The 20,743-nt window shown below is 45.8% G+C and overlaps 1 protein-coding gene across 1 annotated transcript; it reads right to left on the bottom strand.

Annotated features, from left to right (window-relative positions):
- Positions 1–697: 697 nt before the first annotated feature.
- On the bottom strand, positions 698–16,583 carry NDUFC1 (NADH:ubiquinone oxidoreductase subunit C1). The gene is made up of 4 exons (XM_088451455.1): positions 16,426–16,583; positions 4,246–4,349; positions 2,647–2,734; positions 698–808 (listed from the first exon to the last, which is right to left on the bottom strand). Exons 1-3 carry the CDS (start codon positions 16,493–16,495, stop codon positions 2,675–2,677), a joined length of 234 nt encoding a protein of 77 aa, XP_088307581.1. The 5' UTR covers positions 16,496–16,583; the 3' UTR covers positions 698–808; positions 2,647–2,674.
- Positions 16,584–20,743: the final 4,160 nt, after the last annotated feature.

Raw genomic sequence — 20,743 nt, 5'->3', positions numbered from 1 at the left:
TGAGTTTTTTTCCTCATTTTAGTAATTTTAACCATATTATTGCAGTGTAAGTGGATGTTTGTTGTCCTAGCCAAGCATATATCTCATACTAATATTAGTATGCTGGTATTAATTCACCTGCAGTTATGTGTCTCACAATGGGATATAGTCACTATCCCGGCTGTTGGGATGCCAGCGCCAGAATCCCGACAGTAAGTAGTGGGGTTAGGTGGAGGGTCACGACTTATTTGGATATGGACCCTGGTTACATGGTCATAAAGAACTCATCTTATATTTTTGCTCAGCATTTATCCTGTTTTTTTGTACTTTGCCTACTGCTAATCAACATATTCTATGCTAATTAACTTTCCTTAACTAACAACCAACCTCCTTTTTTTTTTAGAATTAAGCCTACCCAATCCTCTACCCTCCTGTACTACCTTAATTTCACTAAAATTTGCTGTACATCAATTTTATACATGACTGATATAAGTCTAAATAATGAATACATAAAATCACTGCATTTCTTGAAAGTTTTCTCTTTGCATGAAAATAATGAATGTAAACATTTTGTACCATACTAAAAAAAAAAAAAAGTAATTGCTACAGTGGTCTATAGAAATAATTGCTAAGAGTCTCACAAAATGTAAATTCCACTTAAACACTTACATATTTAAATAAACATGTTCAATCATAGAAAATAATTTAAACATGTATAATAATGGAAATTATTGTTTATTAAATTGCACAAGGAAAAAAAATATTATTTTCAATCAGGTACTTCAGAGTGTACAGGAATTCACCATGTCAAGAAAATGTAATAGTCCATCTGAAAGAAAAACAAAATATAGGTTACACAGACATTTCACAAGAATCCTTATTATAACTTAGTTAATGACAAGGGTACATTGTAGCATTGCTACCAGACAGCTTTAACCATGTTCGCGAGTCAAAAATACATTTTTTTTCTTTATTGCAGCATCAGATAATTTTTTTTTTTTTTGTGTATAGGGTTTTTTTTTCCCTAAAAATTTTAAATAGCTATTTTTATAGTTTTCTAGGATTTAAAGCAACTAATACAACCCTATACATAGTTCATTAAATGTATTTAGTAAATCTCTCATTACTTTTGATACCAGATATGTAGATTCTCTAATTAAGGAGAAGTTTATAGGTGGTAGTGTCTCTTTAGTTATATTTCAGCCTACAATTCTATTTATTTTGGCTATAAAATGTATTAAATAAATATTAAAATATTTTCCAGCAACTGATTGTACTCTAATTTGAGTAGACATATGCTAATGATATAAAATGTGACAGCTAATTTGTCCAGTGTTCACCCTATAGCCCCACTGTGATCATGTCACCATCGGAGGGATATAGGATGCAGACGTACCGCATCTTGTATACAGTGCAGCTGTCATCAACCGATCAGAACGTCTTTGAAAGCCCAGCGGCAGATGTGTGGCTGCTAATCCTGAAACTATGTGCATATGGTAAAAAGGACCATGCTGCTCTATGTAAGAAAGTATTGGGTTTTAACACCCTCTCTTCCTAAAATATACACACATCAGACAACTAATCAGATCAACCTAAATCTGGTTACATATGTGGCAATTTTGGTAGCCAACTTGACAGAGATGGTAACATGTGGGCCTCCACCATTAATATATATCCAAAAATGCTTAAACTTTCTTGATTTTAATTAGTCCTATTTAAAAAAGCAATTGATATTTGTCTTAAGTCATTAATGGAGCCTCCTGTGAATTGGGCATTCGCCCTTACTGTCTGATCTGGCCTTATATTTCTGACCACCATAAGAGTAGATCAGGTTACAGCAACACTCAGACCTTAAGCACTTGCCTGGTGTGGTTGAATCATTTGCAATCACACCAGGCAGTTCATTAACTGACATCTGAAATTATGCAACCTGTCAAAAACACACAGTGGGCAGCAGCTGGAGAATCGTCCAGCAGTCGCCAATATCAGAAAGACCTCCCGGACCCTCTGCATCCCATCCCAGTATCTGCCATGCTGCCGAACGGTCAGCATGGTAGGACCCCTCTGCAGCTGCCAGGAAACATGTAAATTCAACATCCCTTAGCCCCCCCACTGTGTGCCTGGCGGCTGCTCAGAGGAGTAGCAGCTGGGGAAATGAAAGTTGGGATTGTCACCATGATCCGAACATTGATGATCCAATATACCAAAAATGTATGTTAATGTTGTAAATTTTTAAAAAAATGTAAATAAAAATAAATTATATTATAGAGTTGGATAAGTTTTACATACGACGTTCTTGAGCCACTTCAATCATTAAAAAAGCCGACAATTTCCGAGCTGTTTTTGGAAAAAATAATTTCCCAGTTAAATGTTTAAAAAGGTTGTCTCCACCCAAATTAATAATCCACCCAATACTAGTCTACCAGCCTCCCCCTTCTTTAGGAGTCTTACATTTTTTTAAATTGTTAATATTCACCTAGGATTTTAAATCAAAGAGAATTCAAAATAAATAAATAAATGGATAAAATGACTAAAAACTTCAAGCACTTTTGAAATGAAAGCATAAATTATGGCATAGATCTGCAAAAGTAAGCACCAGGCTAGACTGACACCAAACAAACAAGAAGACATTACATGAGGATGACAAGTTCAATATATTTCACTTACAATATAGTATTTGATGGGTTCATAGTTTTCACTGCAACCCATTTCTTCTTTTATACTCAGCCACATCATCACTGTGTTGCTTGAGGAGCTGTAAATAACAGGCACAGGAAATAATTGGTGGCATATGGTATGGCTGACAAAATAGATCAGAATAGTAAATCTTTACATATTACAATGATCACAGCAACAACACTATAATTCCCTTGAACACCACAAGGGGGTGGGTGAGGAGGCAACAAGTGCTTGGTCAGCATTGCCACTGCCCAATTACATCCCTGAGCCATAGCTGTTATAGCCATCATAAAAACATTTAAATATAGCTAAAACAAATTACTGACCATACAGCTTCAGTATAAGAGCTGTCATTATACAGATCTGTAAAAGAAAGATATATTATCTTTTTATTTATGTAGGGTTGACATTATGCAGCCGAGTACATTGAGGGGATCATGACACGAAACAGATTGTAATCTCATTTGTACCGTGTCAGCTTTACTTTCTTAGAGGTTTGGAGAAATCTTGATACGTAAAAGGCATAAAATACACATGATAATGACCTGGTGAATATTTAAGTTAATAAGGCCATAAAGACAATAACTTTGCATAGTCACATGCCAGTTATAATGCAAAATAAAGCTTTTTGATCTTATAAAATACTTAACTGAAAACTACTGAAGGACGGTAAAAATACTACGTTTAGTCAAAGAAGTAGGACGGCAAGCATGATAAATAATGTGAAGGTGCAAAACACCAGGTTTTTTCCTCTCAGTTTGCGCACCCATATGTGTACTATGGCACTTTTATAGCTTCAACATATATTCACTGGGAGTAGCATGGACATTTGTCCATTCTACTATGTTCTAGGGCAGTGGTCGCCAACCTTAACTTAGTTGTGAGCTACTTTAGAAAATTGAAACCTCCTGAAGAGCTACTAAAATTGTAGAAAAAAAAAATCTGGCTAATAACAGAACAATTGAAGGTCATTTAAAGAAAATGAAAAAAAATGTTTCATAGAAAATAACAATGCATTTAATTATTAGAGTGATATTGTTGTAGTTTGTAAATAACATTTAAGCAGAGGCACATTTCACATTACTGGCTCCAAGGAGGTACATGCAGTAGAGGAGTAAAAGATATAGGCTGGGCTGCTGTGTGATTTTCTGGCAGAGCCGGACGGGAGTCATTTGCTGCACCGTAGCGTAGATACTGTGGGTGGAACCACGGGGAAGCACATCAGGTGATTGCTGTAGAGGCTGCGGCAATCACCTGACGTGCTACTCTGTGGCTTCACCCATGGCGTAGACGCTACAGGGGAGCACACGTCAGAGGTCACTAACTCCTAGATGACTCGGCAGTACTGCAGCTAGGTGAGCTACCAAAATTAAGACCGGGAGCTACAGGTTGGAAACCACTGTTCTAGGGTGTATAATATTCCAGGTAACATACATGATAAACTATTGTAGATATTTGTTTTGTGAAGATGCCATACCAAACTCAATATGTTTGGTCATATTGGTAGCAGGAATACTTATCCTTTCTATAGAGAGGGAATTTGGTATGCAGTATTTAGCAATACTATCTATTTCGTAACACACTCACCAAAACCCAGAGTCCTACTGAAGTCCCTAGTGCCAGGCCCACTTTCAACCAGTGCGGTTTTGAAGGATCGAGTGGTCTTGCAGTAAACATTGATCGAGCAAGAACTGAAACAATGGCAATAAACTTATTAGAAACAAGGAATAATACAATATAAACAGAGTATACTACAATAATCAACATTTTTTTCTTATAGATGCTTATTCTTATAATCCCATTTAAGAGGATAAATTACTTTTCAATCGATGGTATCTGTATAAAAGTTTAAACACATTAATAATAATAAAAAAAAGTTATAGATCACTTTTCTCCTAATAAGTGCTTTACATTTGCCTTTACAGCACAAAATACATAAACAAGCTTAACTAGGGACATCAGTGAAATGCTTGGGTGAACAGGTAAGTCTTGAGTCTAGTTTTGAAGGATTCTAGAGTGGAGGTCTCGGAAACTGTGCGGGAAGAGAGTTCCATAGAGTTGGAGCTGAAAGCTCGGCCACCCACATTAATTCTGGGAGACTCTAGGTACTGTTAATAGTCCTTCATCTACAGATTGCAGTAATCAAATATGACAGTAAGATATCAGAAGCTGCTTCAAGTACCTTGGACCCTGGTCATGTAGGGCTTAGAAAGCAGTAAGATAACAGGGTGCTTAGTGCTCACTGTCAGGTGGCAGCAGATACCTATAGTAAGGGCCGAGCCGGATTTACCATTATGTAACCTAGGCGCCTGCCTAGGGCTCGTCGGGTTCCAAGGGGCCCGTGGCCGGGTCCCCCCCACACCCCTCGAAATCCGGAGGCACAAAGTCAGTGTGAGCTGCCGAATTCACACCAGTGTAGCCGGTCTCCTCCTCCGCGGAACAGGAAGGCCTTCATGACTGTAAGCCTCAGAAATCACCATGCGACTCCATCCTGCCAAAGTTTGCTTAGTGGCAGGCCAACTCTTCTTACGAAAGCCATAGAGGACAAACAAAGAGTCCGACTTCCTAAAAGAATCGGTCCGGTCAACATAAATCCTTAGAGCCCGCACCACATCCAAGGTGGCCTCACCAAACGAGAGGTCTGGTGAATTAAAGGCCGGCACTATAATTTCCTCGTTGATGTGGAAACTAGATACCACCTTCGGGAGGAAACTAGGGCGGGTGCGCCCTGTCCCTATGAAAAATGAGAAAGGGAGGCCGACATGAGAGAGCCCCCAATTCTGAGACCCGCCTGGCCGAAGCAATGGCCAGAAGGAATACAGTCTTAGCTGTAAGCCATTTCAAATCCACTGAGCCCAGTGGTTCAAATGGTGGTCCTTGAAGAGCCCTCAGGACCACAGCCAGATCCCAATGAGCCACATGTGGAACAAAGGGAGGCTGAATACAAAGTACACCCTGCATAAAGGTGTGGACATCAGGAAGAGTAGCAATCCTACGCTGAAACCACACTGACAGGGCAGACACCTGCACCTTCAGAGAAGCAAGGTGAAGACCATGATCTAAGCCCACTTATAGGAAAGCCAACACTCTGGATATCCGGAATATCTGAGGATCATAGCCTCTAGGGCGACACCACTCAAAGAAAGTATGCCATACACGATGGTAAATTCTTGCTGACGTAGGCTTCCAAGCTCTTAGCATGGTGTTAACTACAGAGCTGGAAAAACCTCTGGACCTTAAGAGGGCTGTCTCAACAGCCACACCGTCAAAGACAGACGACTCAGGTCCGGGTAAAGACAAGGACACTGTGACAACAGGTCCGGACGTAGAGGCAACCTCATTGGAGCGTCTACAGAGAGATCCCGAAGGTCTGAGAACCAGTGATGTCTGGGCCACTCCGGAGCTATGAACAGGAGCATGCCGACTTCTTGTTTCAATTTCCGGATTACCTGAGGAAGAAGGGAGAACGGAGGGAAGAGATACGCAAACTGGAAGGTCCATCGGACTGACAGAACGTCTACCAGAAGCGCCTCCTTGTCTCTTGTTCTTGACCCGTACACATGCAGTTTGTTGTTGTGTCGGGAGGCCATGAGGTCTATCTCTGGAAGGCCCCACTTGTCCACCAGGAGTTGAAACACCTCCTGGTGAAGAAACCATTCTCCCGGATGTACGTCCTGTCGGCTGAGAAAGTCCGCTTCCCAGTTGAGGTCTCCCGGGATGAATACCGCTGAGATGGCAGGGAGATTGGCCTCCGCCCAATTCAGGATGCGGGACACCTCTGCCAGCGCTGCCCGACTTAGTGTTCCTCCTTGGCGGTTTATGTAAGCCACCGTGGTGGTGTTGTCCGATTGAACCTGCACGGGTTTTCCTTGTAGAACCTGTTTTGCAAGTTGGAGGGCATTGAATACAGCGCAAAGTTCCAAGATGTTTATTGGAAGCGCTGCTTCTGCTGGGGTCCACCTGCCCTGGAACAAGTGTGGACCTGTGACTGCTCCCCAGCCTCTGAGACTGGCGTCTGTCAAAAGGACCCAGAGTCTTAGTTACAAATAACAATCAAGGCACTTCCAGCTTTAAATTAGAATACTGACATATCCACGTAGTAATAAACCCAGCAGCCTCCTGCTGACCTTATATTCCTTGCCGTAACCGAAATAGCTAGAGCTCAACAAACTCTATATTAAACCTACGGGGGGAGGGGGGGGGGGTAGTGGATGGGCTAAATCAGTATGGGGGTTATTTATCTTTTGACATGCCCGTGCCAACTCCAATGTATATGCAGAACCACGAGGAAACTAAAAAGGTGCGAATTTCCAAGCACCTTAGAAATATTCACAGAGGCCTGGAAACACACAATCTAGGCACTACAGGGAGAAACACAACAGAGATCCCAGCAGCCTTCACCTTACAGGGATACAGGCTGTATCGACCAACTGGAGAGGGGGGGAATTTCACCAAAAAGATTAATAAAGAAGAACTGAGGTGGATGGTGACACTCAAAACCATCACACCACACTGCCTTAATTTAGATGAGGTGAAGGCAGTCATCACAGGATGACCCACCCCCACAATCCCCAAAGATGTCCTAACAAGGTATCTATGATCCACACAAGAAATGGGATAACAAATCACTCACTTCTATAAACATAACCTAAGATTAACCAATAGAACCAAATAAGGTTAATTCTCTCTCTCTCTCTAACACATACATATACAGTCAGGTCCATAAATATTGGGACATTGACAGAATTTTCAGATTTTGGCCTCTATTCACCACCACAATGGTTTTGAAATGAAACAAACAAGATGTGCTTTACCTGCAGACTTTCAGATTTAATTTGAGGGTAATTACATCCAAATCGGGTGAACGGTGTAGGAATTACAACGGTTTCTATATGTGCCTCCCACTTTTTAAGGGGCCAAAAGTAATGGGACAAACTAAACAATCCTAAATCTACCTTTCACTTTTTAATACTTTGTTGCAAATCCTTTGCAGGCAATTACAGCCTGAAGTCTGGAATGCATAGACATCACCAGACGCTGTGTTTCATCCCTGGTGATGCTCTGCCAGGCCTCTACTGCAAATGGCTTCAGTTCCTGCTTGTTCTTGGGGCATTTTCCCTTCAGTTTTGTCTTCATCAAGTGAAATGCATGCTCAATCGGATTCAGGAAATGGGATTGACTTGGCCATTGCATAACATTCCACTTTTTAGCCTTAAAAAACTCTTTGGTTGCTTTTGCAGTATGCTTCGGGTCATTGTCCATCTGCACTGTGAAGCGCCGTCCAATGAGTTCTGAAGCATTTGACTGAATATGAGCATATAATATTGCCCGAAACACTTCAGAATTCATTCTGCTGCTTTTGTCAGCAGTCACATCATCAATAAATACAAGGGAACCAGTTCTATTGGCAGCCATACATGCCCACGCCATGACACTACCACCACCATGCTTCACTGATGAGGTGGTATGTTTTGGATCATGAGCAGTCCCTTTCCTTCTCCATACTCTTCTCTTCCCATCACTCTGGTACAAGTTGATCTTTGTCTCATCTGTCCATAGGATGTTGTTCCAGAACTGTAATGGCTTTTTTAGATGTTGTTTGGCAAACTCTAATCTGGTCTTCCTGTTTTTGTGGCTCACCAATGGTTTGCATCTTGTGGTGGACCCTCTATATTCACTCTTGTGAAGTCTTCTCTTGATTGTTGACTTTGACACATATACACCTACCTCCTGGAGAGTGTTCTTGATTTGGCCAACTGTTGTGAAGGGGTTTTTCTTCACCAGGGATATAATTCTTTTGTCATCCACCACAGTTGTTTTCCGTGGTCTTCCGGGTCTTTTGGTGTTGCTGAGCTCTCCGGTGCGTTCTTTCTTTTTAAGAGTGTTCCAAACAGTTGATTTGCCCACTCCTAATGTTTTTGCTATCTCTCTGATGGGTTTGTTTTGATTTTTCAGCCTAATGATGGCTTGCTTCACTGATAGTGACAGTTCTTTGGATCTCATATTGAGAGTCGACAGCAACTGATTCCAAATGCAAATGTCACACCTAGAATCTACTCCAGACCTTTTACCTGCTTAATTGATAATGAAATAACGAGGGAATAGCCCACACCTGTCCATGAAATAGCTTTTGAGTTGATAGTCCCATTACTTTTGGCCCCTTAAAAAGTGGGAGGCACATATTGAAACTGTTGTAATTCCTACACACACACACACACACACACTATACCCACCAATCAAGAAAAGGTTTACTAACAAGAGATTTATCACTTCAAGGCCCTCATTCAGAGGCGGTCGCAAGAAGCGATCGCTCTCTGAATGAGGACGCCGCTTCCTTTTTTATAGTGCGGCCTCCTGATTGATGGTCGCGATGGTGAACACCATCACGACCATCGGGGCTTGCGACGAGACCCTAAAGTTGTGAAGTGTTCACTCTAGGTCCGGCGGGAGGCCGAGAAGGGGGCGTGTCTGTATGACGCGTCCCCTTTTCGTCACTCCTGGGGGCGTGCCCGGCACTAACGGACATGCCGGGCAGCCCCCAAGCGCTGCGGTCACTGTGAATGGATGCGCGGCGTCCATTCACCGGCTGTGACCGATGCGCCACTGTTTTGACGACCCGTGGGACACAGCGACCCGTGGGTGATGGCAAAACCCGCAGGCTGTCTCAGCGGGCCGCCGTGCTAGAGGGCAGGGCGCGTTCTGCCCTTCAGAAATAGGGCAGGGCGCGTCGCCCAGCTAAAACAGCCTAGCGGGAACACTAGTTGGGTCTTGGCAACCGCAAGCCCCAGGGAGCTTCCTGCTCTGATCGAGCAGGAAGCTCCCCACTGACATCACTAATGATGTCAGTGCGGCCGCCCACAAAACGGTAGGCGTTCCTTAAGGAACGCCTCCGTTTTGGAAATCACCCCCTGGCCCGCCTAGAAAACGGGGCGAGATGTCGATCAACATCGACAGCCGCCCCTTTTGTAGAGAGCTCCGGAGCGAGAGTTTCTCTATCGCTCCGGGGCTTGCGCTCGCGCAGTGCGGCAGCTGCGCATGCGCAGGGCTAACCATCGACCCGGTTGCGAGCGCATCGGCGCTTGCGACCAGGTCTGAATGAGACCCCGAGCCTTTGTTACAAGTAACAATCAAGGCACTTCCAGCTTTAAATTAGAATACTGACATATCCACATAGTAATAAACCCAGCACCCTCCTGCTGACCTTATATTCTTTTCGGAAACCGAAATAGCTAGAGCTCAACAAACTCTATATTAAACCGACGGACATCGATGTCCAAGGCTTCCATCACACCCATTCAAGGGGAGTATACTACTTAACCTTGTATTGGGTTTACTGATTTGCACTATGGAAGCTTGTCATATGTGTTTTCCCCCCCATCTATGGAGTGACGCAAAGGGATCCAGATCTATGTTGCATTTTGCAACCACCGCAGGACCACAGTGAAAATTGTGTCCAACGCTCATCACCCACCAATTAATGGTGCATTTATTTTTCGTAAAAAAAAAAAGAAAAAGAAAAAAAAAAGGTTTTTGACGGTATTATACGATATTACCATTCTGTTTTTTTACATATCTCTGAATACATCAAGAACACCATCAAACAAATTCATAGAATAGATCATAGAAAGTGCTGGAACCATCCTGTATTTCCATTATCAAAATAGCGCAATCAAGACATAGGAGCTATTTAAATCTAACCTCAAATCCATACATAATGAGATCGATCACCAAACACAACCCCTAACAACCGAAGTACATAACAATGGACGGCCCAATAATGAGGGAGGTGACGTAATGACTAATAGAACTTAAAACCACACTAAACATAGCCACCATACACTCTCTCCCTGAGGAAGGCGATCAAGCCGACACGCGTTGGAGCACACTTACTGACTAAATCTCGAAAGGACACAAGCACAGACTGAAGTCTCCTTGCCGTTAGGCACCAGGCGAGTCGAGCTCGCAGTGTAGCCTTCGGAACCCGATCCACCCTACCGTGTCCACATGACTTCGAGAAGGAAAGTGTTAAGTATCACTGCGGGGACCACACCAGAAAGCTGACAGCTCGTCCGGGCAGCGGTCCAGGCACATCAGGTGACCCGAAGACAAGAAGAAGACAGCACACGGATGATCAGATGAGGCTTCACCAAAACTGCATCTTATATTTCTTATTAATCATGACGCCACCCCGTGGTCCACCCGGACATTAGTGGGGGTGAGGGATGCCCACCTACCACACATATCCAGAACTTTGGAGACTTGCCTACCCCATACTGATTTAGCCCATCCACTCCCCCCCCCTCCCTTATATAAAAAGGAGATAACAACCAGCCAACCCCGGTACCATTTCATTACATACTTTGCCCTTGTAAATTACAAGGAAAAAAGGATACCTGTGGTGAGAGATACATCACACAGCCACTTATAGAAACACCCAAAACCCCAGAGCATTGTGACTCCAAAATTATAAAAGGTTTTATGCAGCACATTAACTCTATTCATTTTTTCCTAATATTTTGACTTTGATATAAGGCACCACTCTCTATTCAGGCGCAGATCCAATTGTTGTGTTATATTGTTAGAAAGTAGTAAGCCAATTTTGAAAATGATTCGCCAACTTACAGGCAGCCAGTGGAGGGAGTAGAGAATGGGTGTTATGTGGATGAAATAAGGGCTGGTTGGTTAATAGCCTGGAAGCTGCATTTTGTACCATCTACAAGCAGTGCACTTCTTTTGCTGGGAGTCCAAGGTAGAGTGCCTATGCATGATGATATAAATGCATGTATGACTTTAGGCAAATCTTCTGAGGGAATTAAGTGCTTGATTCTGGCTATGTTCCTCAGATGAAAGAATGAGGATTTGATTGTGGCAGATACCTGATGTTGAAGTGTCAAGCCACTATCCAGGACAACACCAAGATTCCACACATGTTCGGTGTTTTGTAGTTCTGAACCCCCAAGTGTAAGTCCTGTTGGTTGGCTATGCTGCAGTTTTGTCCTGTGACCTATCATAAGGACCTCTGTTTTATCAAGGTTCAGTTGCAGCCAATTGGCACTCGTCCACTTCCAGAGCTCTGCTAGACAGCTTATTTAGGTTGTTATGGAGTTCTCAGTACCTGGAGCAAAGGACAGGTACAGTTATGTATCATCTGCATAGCAGTGTTAGACCTGGCCATGATGTCTAATTATTTAACCCAGTAGTAGCATGTATACAGCAAAAAGAATGGGAGATAGTATATAACCCTGTGGGACACTACATGGAAGGGGCACTGGTGACGAAGAGTTTACTCCCGAAGAAACTTCTGTGACCTGCTGTTGAGAAATAATTTTTACCAGCTAAAGACTGTGCCATCCAGTAAACAGAAGTTTTTCACGCGCTCAATTAGAATCCCATGGTCCACAGTATAAAATGTTGCATAGAGATCCAAAAGGATTAATGGTGCATACACACGGTCAGATGAACGATTGAACAATTTTTATAACGATTTTACAAACGATTTGAATGATTGAACGATTTTTGATTGTATTAAAATTACTGAAATCGACCAAATCTGACTGCAAACACATCAGATGTCAGATATCGTTATCTGACAATCGGAAACGCGCATCGTTCATCTTCGAAGCCTTCCATGTCAGAATTTTCTTCAGATATGAACGATTTTTAAAATCGTTATCGTTCAGATCTGAAGAAAAATCTGACCGTGTGTATGCACCATAAGACTAACAGTCACCTCTGTCTCTTGCCATCAGAAGATCATTAAGCACACATACCAGTGCTGTTTCAGTGCTATGTCATCTCCTGAATCCTGACTGGAATGGATCATAAATATCATGGGTAGACAGGCGGGTTTCTAGTTGAGTTGCCACCACTTTCTCAATAACCGTTCCTAGAAAAGGAAGGTTTGATACCTGTCTGTAGTTGGTCATGCAGTCGGGGTTTTAATCAGGTTTTTTAAGAAATGGTCTAACAATTGCTTTCTTTAGTGGTTCAGGAAAAATGTCTGTCTGCATTTAAAAAAATAAATATATACATGATTGACATACGCTGCAATATGTCAATCATGCTGCAAGCAACCACACAGGACTCGTATTGCACATATGCAGACTTCTGCACATTGGATATGTACATAATCTATTGGGTTTACGTACATATCAGAATCAGGCTCACAGCACCTGCTGCCCGTCATTACGTCTGTTCTGCCTCCGTGGTTGTTGTTCTCCATGAATAAATATCTGCCAGCACCTTTGCCCTTTAATTTACTAAATTGTATTTTGCCACAGTAGAAGCACTGGATTAATAAATTATTCAGGTATACATATTAATATAGGCTCCCCAGTTGTTATTCAGCAAAATCACAGGTGGTGACTGATCAGTTATAGCTGAACAACCGCTACAGTAGTAAGACTGCCCAATAAAGGGGCACATCCACTAGACGATCTACTCCCTGTCCAATCTCTAAACGATTTTCCCTTGATTTTTTCCTTTGAAATTTTATCTTTCAGTCTGAACGATTTGCAAACTATCTTTCATAGATCAAGTGAATTTGACCTGCATGTTCAATCGACTGACGAGATGATCAAACGACCAACGTGAGCGCGCATCGTTGATCGTTAACGACCAAACACTGCATGATTTATAAATGATTTTTAAATGATTGCACGATAATGACGTTGTTATCGTTCAATCGCCTGCTAAAATCGTGTAGTGGATGCCCCCCTTAAGATTTACTATACATAATACTTCCAGGTCTAGAGTGATTTGTGTGTGTGTGTGTGTGTGTGTGTGTGTGTGTACACACACTACCGTTCAAAAGTTTGCGCTCACTTAGAAATTTCCTTCTTTTTGAAAGAGAAGCACTGTTTTTTTCAATGAATATTACATTAAATTAATCAGAAATACACTCTATACATTGTTAATGTGGTAAATGACTATACTAGCTGCAAACATCTGGTTTTTAAAGGAATATCTACATAGGTGTACAGAGGCCCATTCCAGCAACCATCAGTTCAGTGTTATAATGGTACATTGTGTTTGCTAAGTGCATTAGAAGACTAATGAACGATTAGAAAACCCTTGTGCAATTATGTTAGCACAGCTGAAAACGGGTTTGCTTGTTAGAGAAGCTATAAAACAGGCTTCTTTGAGCTAGTTGAGTAATTGGAGCATCACATTTGTGGGTTTGATTATAATCTCCAAATGGCCAGAAAAAGAGAACTTTCATGTGAAACTCGACAGTCTATTCTTATTCTTAGAAATGAAGGCTATTCCATGCGAGGAATTACCAAGAAACTGAACATTTCCTACAACGGTGTGTACTACTCCTTTCAAAGAACAGCACAAACAGGCTCTAACCAGAGTAGAAAGAGAAGTGGGAGGCCCCGATGCACAACTGTGCAAGAAGACAAGTACATTAGAGTCTCTAGTTTGAGAAATAAATGCCTCACAAATCCTCAACTGGCAGGTTCATTAAATGGTACCCGCAAAACACCAGTGTCAACGTCTACAGTGAAGAGGCGACTCCGGGATGCTGGCCTTCTAGGTAGAGTGGAAAAGAAAAAGCCATATCTGAGACTGGCCAATAAAAGGAAAAGATTAATATGGGCAAAAGAACACAAACATTGGACAGAGGAAGATTGGAAAAAAGTGTTATGAACAAATGAATCGAAGTTTGAGGTGTTTGGATCACACAGAAGAACATGTGAAAAGATGCTGGAAGAGTGCCTGACTCCATCTGTCAAGTATGGTGGAGGTAATGTGATGGTCTGGGGCTGCTTTGGTGCTATTAAAGTGGGAGATTTGTACAAGGTAAAAGGGATTTGGAATTAGGAAGGCTATCACTCTATTTTGCAATGCTATGCCATACCCTGTGGACAGCGCTTGATTGGAGCCAATTTCCAACGCCAACAGGACAATGACCCAAAGCACACCTCCAAATTATGCAAGAACTATTTAGGGAAGAAGCAGGCAGCTGGTATTCTGTCCGTAATGGAGTGGCCAGCGCAGCCACCAGATCTCAACCCCATTGAGCTGTTGTGGGTACAGCTTGACCGTATGGTACGCAAGAAGTGCCCATCAAGCCAATCCAACTTGTGGGAGATGCTTCAGGAAGCGTGGGGTGAAATTTCTTCAGATTACCTCAACAAATTAACAGCTAGAATGCCAAAGGTCTGCAATGCTGTAATTGCTGCAAAAGGAGCATTCTTTGATGAAAGCAAAGTTTGAAGGACAAAATTATTATTTCAAATAAAAATCATTATTTCTAACCTTGCCAATGTCTTGACTATGGAGCTCATTCAGACCTGCTCGCAAGATGCGGCCGCTCGCTGGCAAAAAGGGGCCGGATATTCAAATTCCACGCTCGCACTGTGTGGCGTAAGGACGCCCACTATGTCTTAGCGAGCTACGGCACTGAGCGCTCGCTAGTGTATAAAGACGCCCCCTTTCCCCTCGCAACACACGTCATCTCCTGGAATTGTTGAATTAGTTTGTAACATCGAGAGCCATCGGAGCTGCTCCCTTGAGGAAGCCTTACCCAGCCGCAAGCACTGCGATCAATGCTGGCTGAAATACATGCAGGTGACGTGTACAATGATGCTACTTTGCTAATTATGCACACCCTCTAAATGCCGTTTTGTCGGCCTGACACGCCTGCGTCCTCAACACCACTCCCCCGTTTACAAGCACTTTCCCCTGTTACCACCCACAAACGGCACTGTCAATCAAATTAGCGGGCAGTCTGCGTATTACAAGCACGCGATTCCCCATCGCTGAGACTGGCTTGCGCACGCGCACTGCGACTTATATGCATGCACACTGAGCAACAATCGCCCGGCAGCGAGCAATCGCGCCTCAGCGAACGGCTCTGAATCAGTTATGTTGTCATTTGATAAATAAAAGTCAGTTTTCATGTAAACACGAAATTGTCTGGGTGACCCCAAACTTTTGAACAGTAGATAGATATATATATATATTTTAGGGATGTGCAGGCTCGGATAGGTTCGAGTTTGCACGTTGAGTTCGGATTTTTCCCTCCAAAAAAACAGAACTCATAGCGATCATAGCGGCCGAACGTATGATCCAGCACAAAAGGAGACCGGTCCTGCGATGTGGCCGGAGGCTGCTGCGCATGCGCAGTCCCACGGACTGCACATGAGCAGCGCCCATTGCCGGCGGAGGGATCTGGGAGATCCCTCCGCCGGCTGACATGTGGTAAATCCCCATAGGCTACAGCAGCTAACGCTATCTTCAGATGGCGTTAGCTGCTGGTGCCAAGATCATTGACACATTTGGCAGCATCGCAGGGTTGGCTGCCAGCGGCAATGGAGGAATCGCAGCAGGTATCAGATACCTGCTGGGGTCCCTCCTTCATACATCCGGGGGATACTTAGTATTTGAGGTAAACCCCCGAAAACAGGTGTTTTCGGGGAATTTACCTCAAATTCCCTTTGATAAATGGGCCCCTATGTTGGTAAAGCATTCCCCCTAGTGTAGCAGACATGACATTGCCACGATTGCCAATGTAGTCAAGGTCACTTATTTTATTTACAGAACTGAACTGAGAAGACTTAATAGGACAATTACATATAAAAGAAGCTATTAATACTAAATGAAGAGACGGCAGAATATCTGCGTATGAGGCACAGTACAGCATATAACTGAATGAGATGTACACTGTATCCCCCCCGCAGGAACACCCCCGGTATACCGTGACCATGTGATGAACTCGCCTTATATATATACGTACAGGCAGGAATGGATAAAACATACCTATGGAGGAGGAAGCAGCAAGCCTCCCCCTTCTCCTCAGCGCCCCAGCCGCCTGCTGCAACACCGACATAGCAAAGCCGCTGCAGCCGTACACTACTAGTGCTGCTGTCTGTGTGAGGAGCGATCAGCTCGGCAATCTCTCTCTCCCCCACCCGTCTACCTAGACATAAATATACGAACACTGAGCTGTCGGTTACGTCACAGAGGAGAGGCTGCCGCACACTGGTCAAACTGCCCGGCAGGACTGTACAATGCTCACGCCACTGTACAGGGGGGAATTGGTTAAATGATGTAAGATGTGTTGTATTGATGGGAGATAGATGTGAGCTAAAAAGTGTTTTTTCTACTTCAGGGTCCATAGGGTATCCACAGGATACCTTGGGGTATAGGTGTGACGTCAGTCGCAGGGCACCAAAGAGTTAAGCTTTCAGCCTCCCAGGATGCACTAGGTCCCCCTCCTATACCCCGCCCCCGGGCCAAGGCACCTCAGTTTAGTTTGGTGCCCGGCCGGAGTCGGGTGCACCTGTTGGAGTGGGGGCTAGAAGAGCCCCTGAAGCTTTTTCTTCATGCAGCTGTGGCTGCACATCTGGATGAACAGCATGGACATTCAGTCCTGACGTCCATGCTGTCTTCCCTACACCCCGCCGGTACCAGAACGCCGGTACTGATCCGGGGATGCTGGTGGGCATCTGGGGTCACAGCTAGCGGTGACCCCAGATGCTCCGGACCATGGCCGGATTCAAGGGGGACAGAGGTAAGCAGCGGGGTCCCGCGGTGGGTCCCCGCTGATCACATGGTCCTAAGTCCCCAGGCAGGGGGCTCCCTGGGGACTGGCTGCAGCGTGGAGCCAGGCGACCAACCTGCGCTTCCACTACCCCCTGGGACAGCGGACCGCAGCAGAGCGGTAGCGCTGCGGCGTCCCAGGGGTTAAATGCATGCCAGGGGAGCGCGCCTTCCCTGTCTCACAGCCGGCGCCTCCCCCGCTGCACACAGCCCTCTCTGCACTGTGCTGACTGGTCCTGTGTCAGCGCTCCTCCCCCAGGCCAGCTTCTCTCTGCTCCTCGGCGGCCATCTTCTCTGCAACGCATGGTGAACGCTGCTGGAAGTCTGGAAGGAAGCATCGTGGTCTGGGTCCCCCCGCATACCTCTCCTCCGCTGTGGCTCAGGTCTGTGTATGCAGCGCTGTGTCCTACCAGGCCCTGTGTCTGTGTAGTTGAGTGATCAGCGCTGTTAGTGCAGGAATTGTTATTTCTCTGCATTGTATGTGACTGTGCTAGCGCTGCCTGTAACTTTTCTTCTCTAAACTGTCAGCTTTATTACTGTCCCTGTTCTTTCTGCTAAAGCCCTTGCGGTGCGGTGCTGCAGGGTGGTCTCTCGCCTATTTAATACTTAATTGGTGAGAGAGGTCACATACGTGGTGCCATAATGTCTGAAAGTGATTTTCCCCTCCGGCTACAGTGTACCACGTGCAAAGTACCGTTAGCGGAGGGGGAGGGTAGCGCGGAGGGCCTTTGCCGGCAGTGTTTGTCCATGGCGCGGCCTATTACGGTTACAGCACCGGTACAGGAGCCGCCCTGGGCTTGTTTCGCTCAGGCGTTAACAGCTTTAGTGGGCCAGTTAGCTCCGCAGCCCGCGTTTACTCCGATGGGTTTGTCCCAGCAGTCTGTGGTGTCGTCACCCATGCAGGGGTTCCCACGACAATTGGTGGTACCCCACAGTCTCCCTATTTCCCCGCTCCCGGGTTCTCAGGAGCCAGCGTGGGTTAACTCCCTGACGAGTTCTGTACAGCACTTGTCGGATGTGTTGCAAGGGGAGTCTGTGATGCGGCCTCATAAAAGGCCGGTGGCGTCTCTGTCCGCTCCTTATGAGGATGACGAAGGGACGTCTGATGATGGGGAGATTCTGGATCCTTACGATCAGGAACCTTTCCATACTAAGGACGCTGATGCTAAGTCCAAAGTATATATTCCTGGACTTATTCGGGCGGTCCGCACAGCCTTGGTGATTGAGGACGAAGTTCCCCCAGCGGCTAAATCTAAGTATGCCTTTTTCAAAGATGTGAAGGGCGATGCCACAGTCTTTCCTCTTTCGGGTCAGTTGGTGGACCATTTAGAGGAGGCGTGGAAACAACCTGGCAAAAGATACCAGCCGCAGAGACGCCTGGCGGTGGCTTATCCGTTCGCGGATAATTATTTTGCTAAGTGTGAATCCCCTCCACAGGTGGATTCTCACGTGACCCGTCTTGTCCGTAGTGCCACATTGCCGATGCCATCCATGTCCTCCCTTAAGGATGCTACGGACCGCAAGGTAGAAATCTGCCTGAAGTCCGCTTATTCCCTTGCAGGGGGGGCAGCACGGCCGGCTATGGCCATTTGCTGGGTTGCCAGAGCGATGGAGCGCTGGGCGGATTCATTAGAGGCTTCTTTTGAATCCGACTGTCCGGCCGAACAGGCGGAGTTGATTGGCAATCTCCGTGATTCGGCCACCTACATCAACGAGGCGGTTCTAGACATTAGTACTCTGGTGTCTAGAATTTCTTCAGCAGCGGTAGCTGCTCGTCGCACCTTGTGGCTGCGATCCTGGAAGGCGGACGCAGATCCAAGAAAGGTCTGGAAGCGTTGCCGTTTACCGGAGAAGTTCTCTTCGGTCCGGATCTGGATAAGATTGTGGCCACGCTGGCGGCAGCCAAATCTGCTTGTCTCCCGTCGGCCGCTGCTCCTTCTGGTTCTGGACCATCGTCCTTTCGGTCATCTAGGGCCCAGGGCAGGCCCAAACCACAGTCGTTTCCTCGACAGGCTGGCCCTAAGAAATCGGTCAAGCCCCGGAAACAGGCATGGAGTACCAGACGTCCGGCCCCCAAGCCAGATGACAAGCCTGCGGCCTGACGGTCCGGGTCTCCCCTTGGGGGATCCCAGGGTGGGAGGCCGCCTGCTGAAGTTCTCCCGGTGTTGGTCGTTCACTACGACAGACACTTGGGTTCTGGAGGTGGTCTCTCACGGGTACGCCCTCTCCTTCCGGCACAGACCCCCGGCTCGATTCTTCACCACGGGTCTACCATCAGACCGGAACAAGGCTACGGAGCTGCGGAAGGTATTGCACACTATGCTCCAGGCTGGAGTTATAGTGCCTGTTCCATTCTCCCAGAGGGGCCAGGGTTTCTATTCAAATCTATTTTTGGTACAGAAACCCAATGGGTCATATCGTCCGATTCTCAACCTCAAAGCACTCAACAAGTCTTTGCGGGTCCCGAAGTTTCGGATGGAGACCCTACGGTCCATCATTCTGGCGCTGGAACCTGGGGACTACATGGTGTCATTGGACATACAGGACGCTATGGCGGTCATGGCGGCTTCTCTGCGGCTGCAAGGAGTCCGCATGTTGCCGTACTTGGACGACCTGTTATTGGTGGCAGGATCTCCAGAGCTCCTGTTACACCACTTGGACCTGACCATTGCACTGCTGCAACGGCACGACTGGCTAATCAACTGGCAGAAGTCCACTCTAATCCCGTCTCGGAGGATTCTGCATCTTGGAGCCTTATTGGACTCGGGACAGCAAAGGATCTTCGTGACGGAGGACAAGATCTCTGCTTTACAGTCAAGGGTGCGCAGTTGTCTGCACAGCCGCCGGGTGTCCTTACACTCGGCGATGAGGTTACTGGGCTCCATGGTGTCGGTGTTCGACATGGTGGAATACGCCCAGTTTCACTCCAGACCTCTGCAGCACCTGATCCTGTCCAAGTGGAACGGGCTGCCTCAGTCTCTGAAGTTCCAGACGATTGTGCTCACCCCGGAGGTTCGCCTGTCCCTTGCGTGGTGGTTAAAGACGACCCACCTCAACAAGGGACGTCCGTTCTGGGTTCCAAATTGGGTCCTGTTGACAACGGACGCCAGTCTTCGGGGCTGGGGAGCAGTTTCGGGTCCACACTTGTTCCAGGGCAGGTGGACACCGACAGAAGCGGAGCTTCCAATAAATATCTTGGAACTCCGTGCGGTCTTCAATGCTCTCCTGCAGGCACAGCGGTTTCTCCAGGGTCACCCGGTGCAGGTCCAGTCGGACAATGCTACCACCGTGGCCTACATAAACAGGCAAGGAGGAACTCGCAGTCGGGCGGCTCTCGTAGAGGTCTCTCGGATCCTGGTTTGGGCGGAGCGCAATCTTCCAGCCATATCAGCGGTCTTCATCCCGGGAGTGCTAAATTGGGAGGCGGACTTTCTAAGTCGCCAGGACGTTCATCCAGGGGAATGGTCCCTGCACCCGGACGTTTTTCAACTACTGGTGGACAGGTGGGGTCTTCCAGAAATCGACCTCATGGCGT

The sequence above is a fragment of the Taudactylus pleione genome, unplaced genomic scaffold (assembly GCF_031769625.1).
Source record: "Taudactylus pleione unplaced genomic scaffold, aTauple2 ptg000548l, whole genome shotgun sequence".
In the NCBI taxonomy this organism is placed as follows: domain Eukaryota; kingdom Metazoa; phylum Chordata; class Amphibia; order Anura; family Myobatrachidae; genus Taudactylus; species Taudactylus pleione.
The sequence above is the reverse complement of the archived record's forward strand: the minus strand, read 5'-3'. Positions and strand labels throughout refer to the sequence as shown.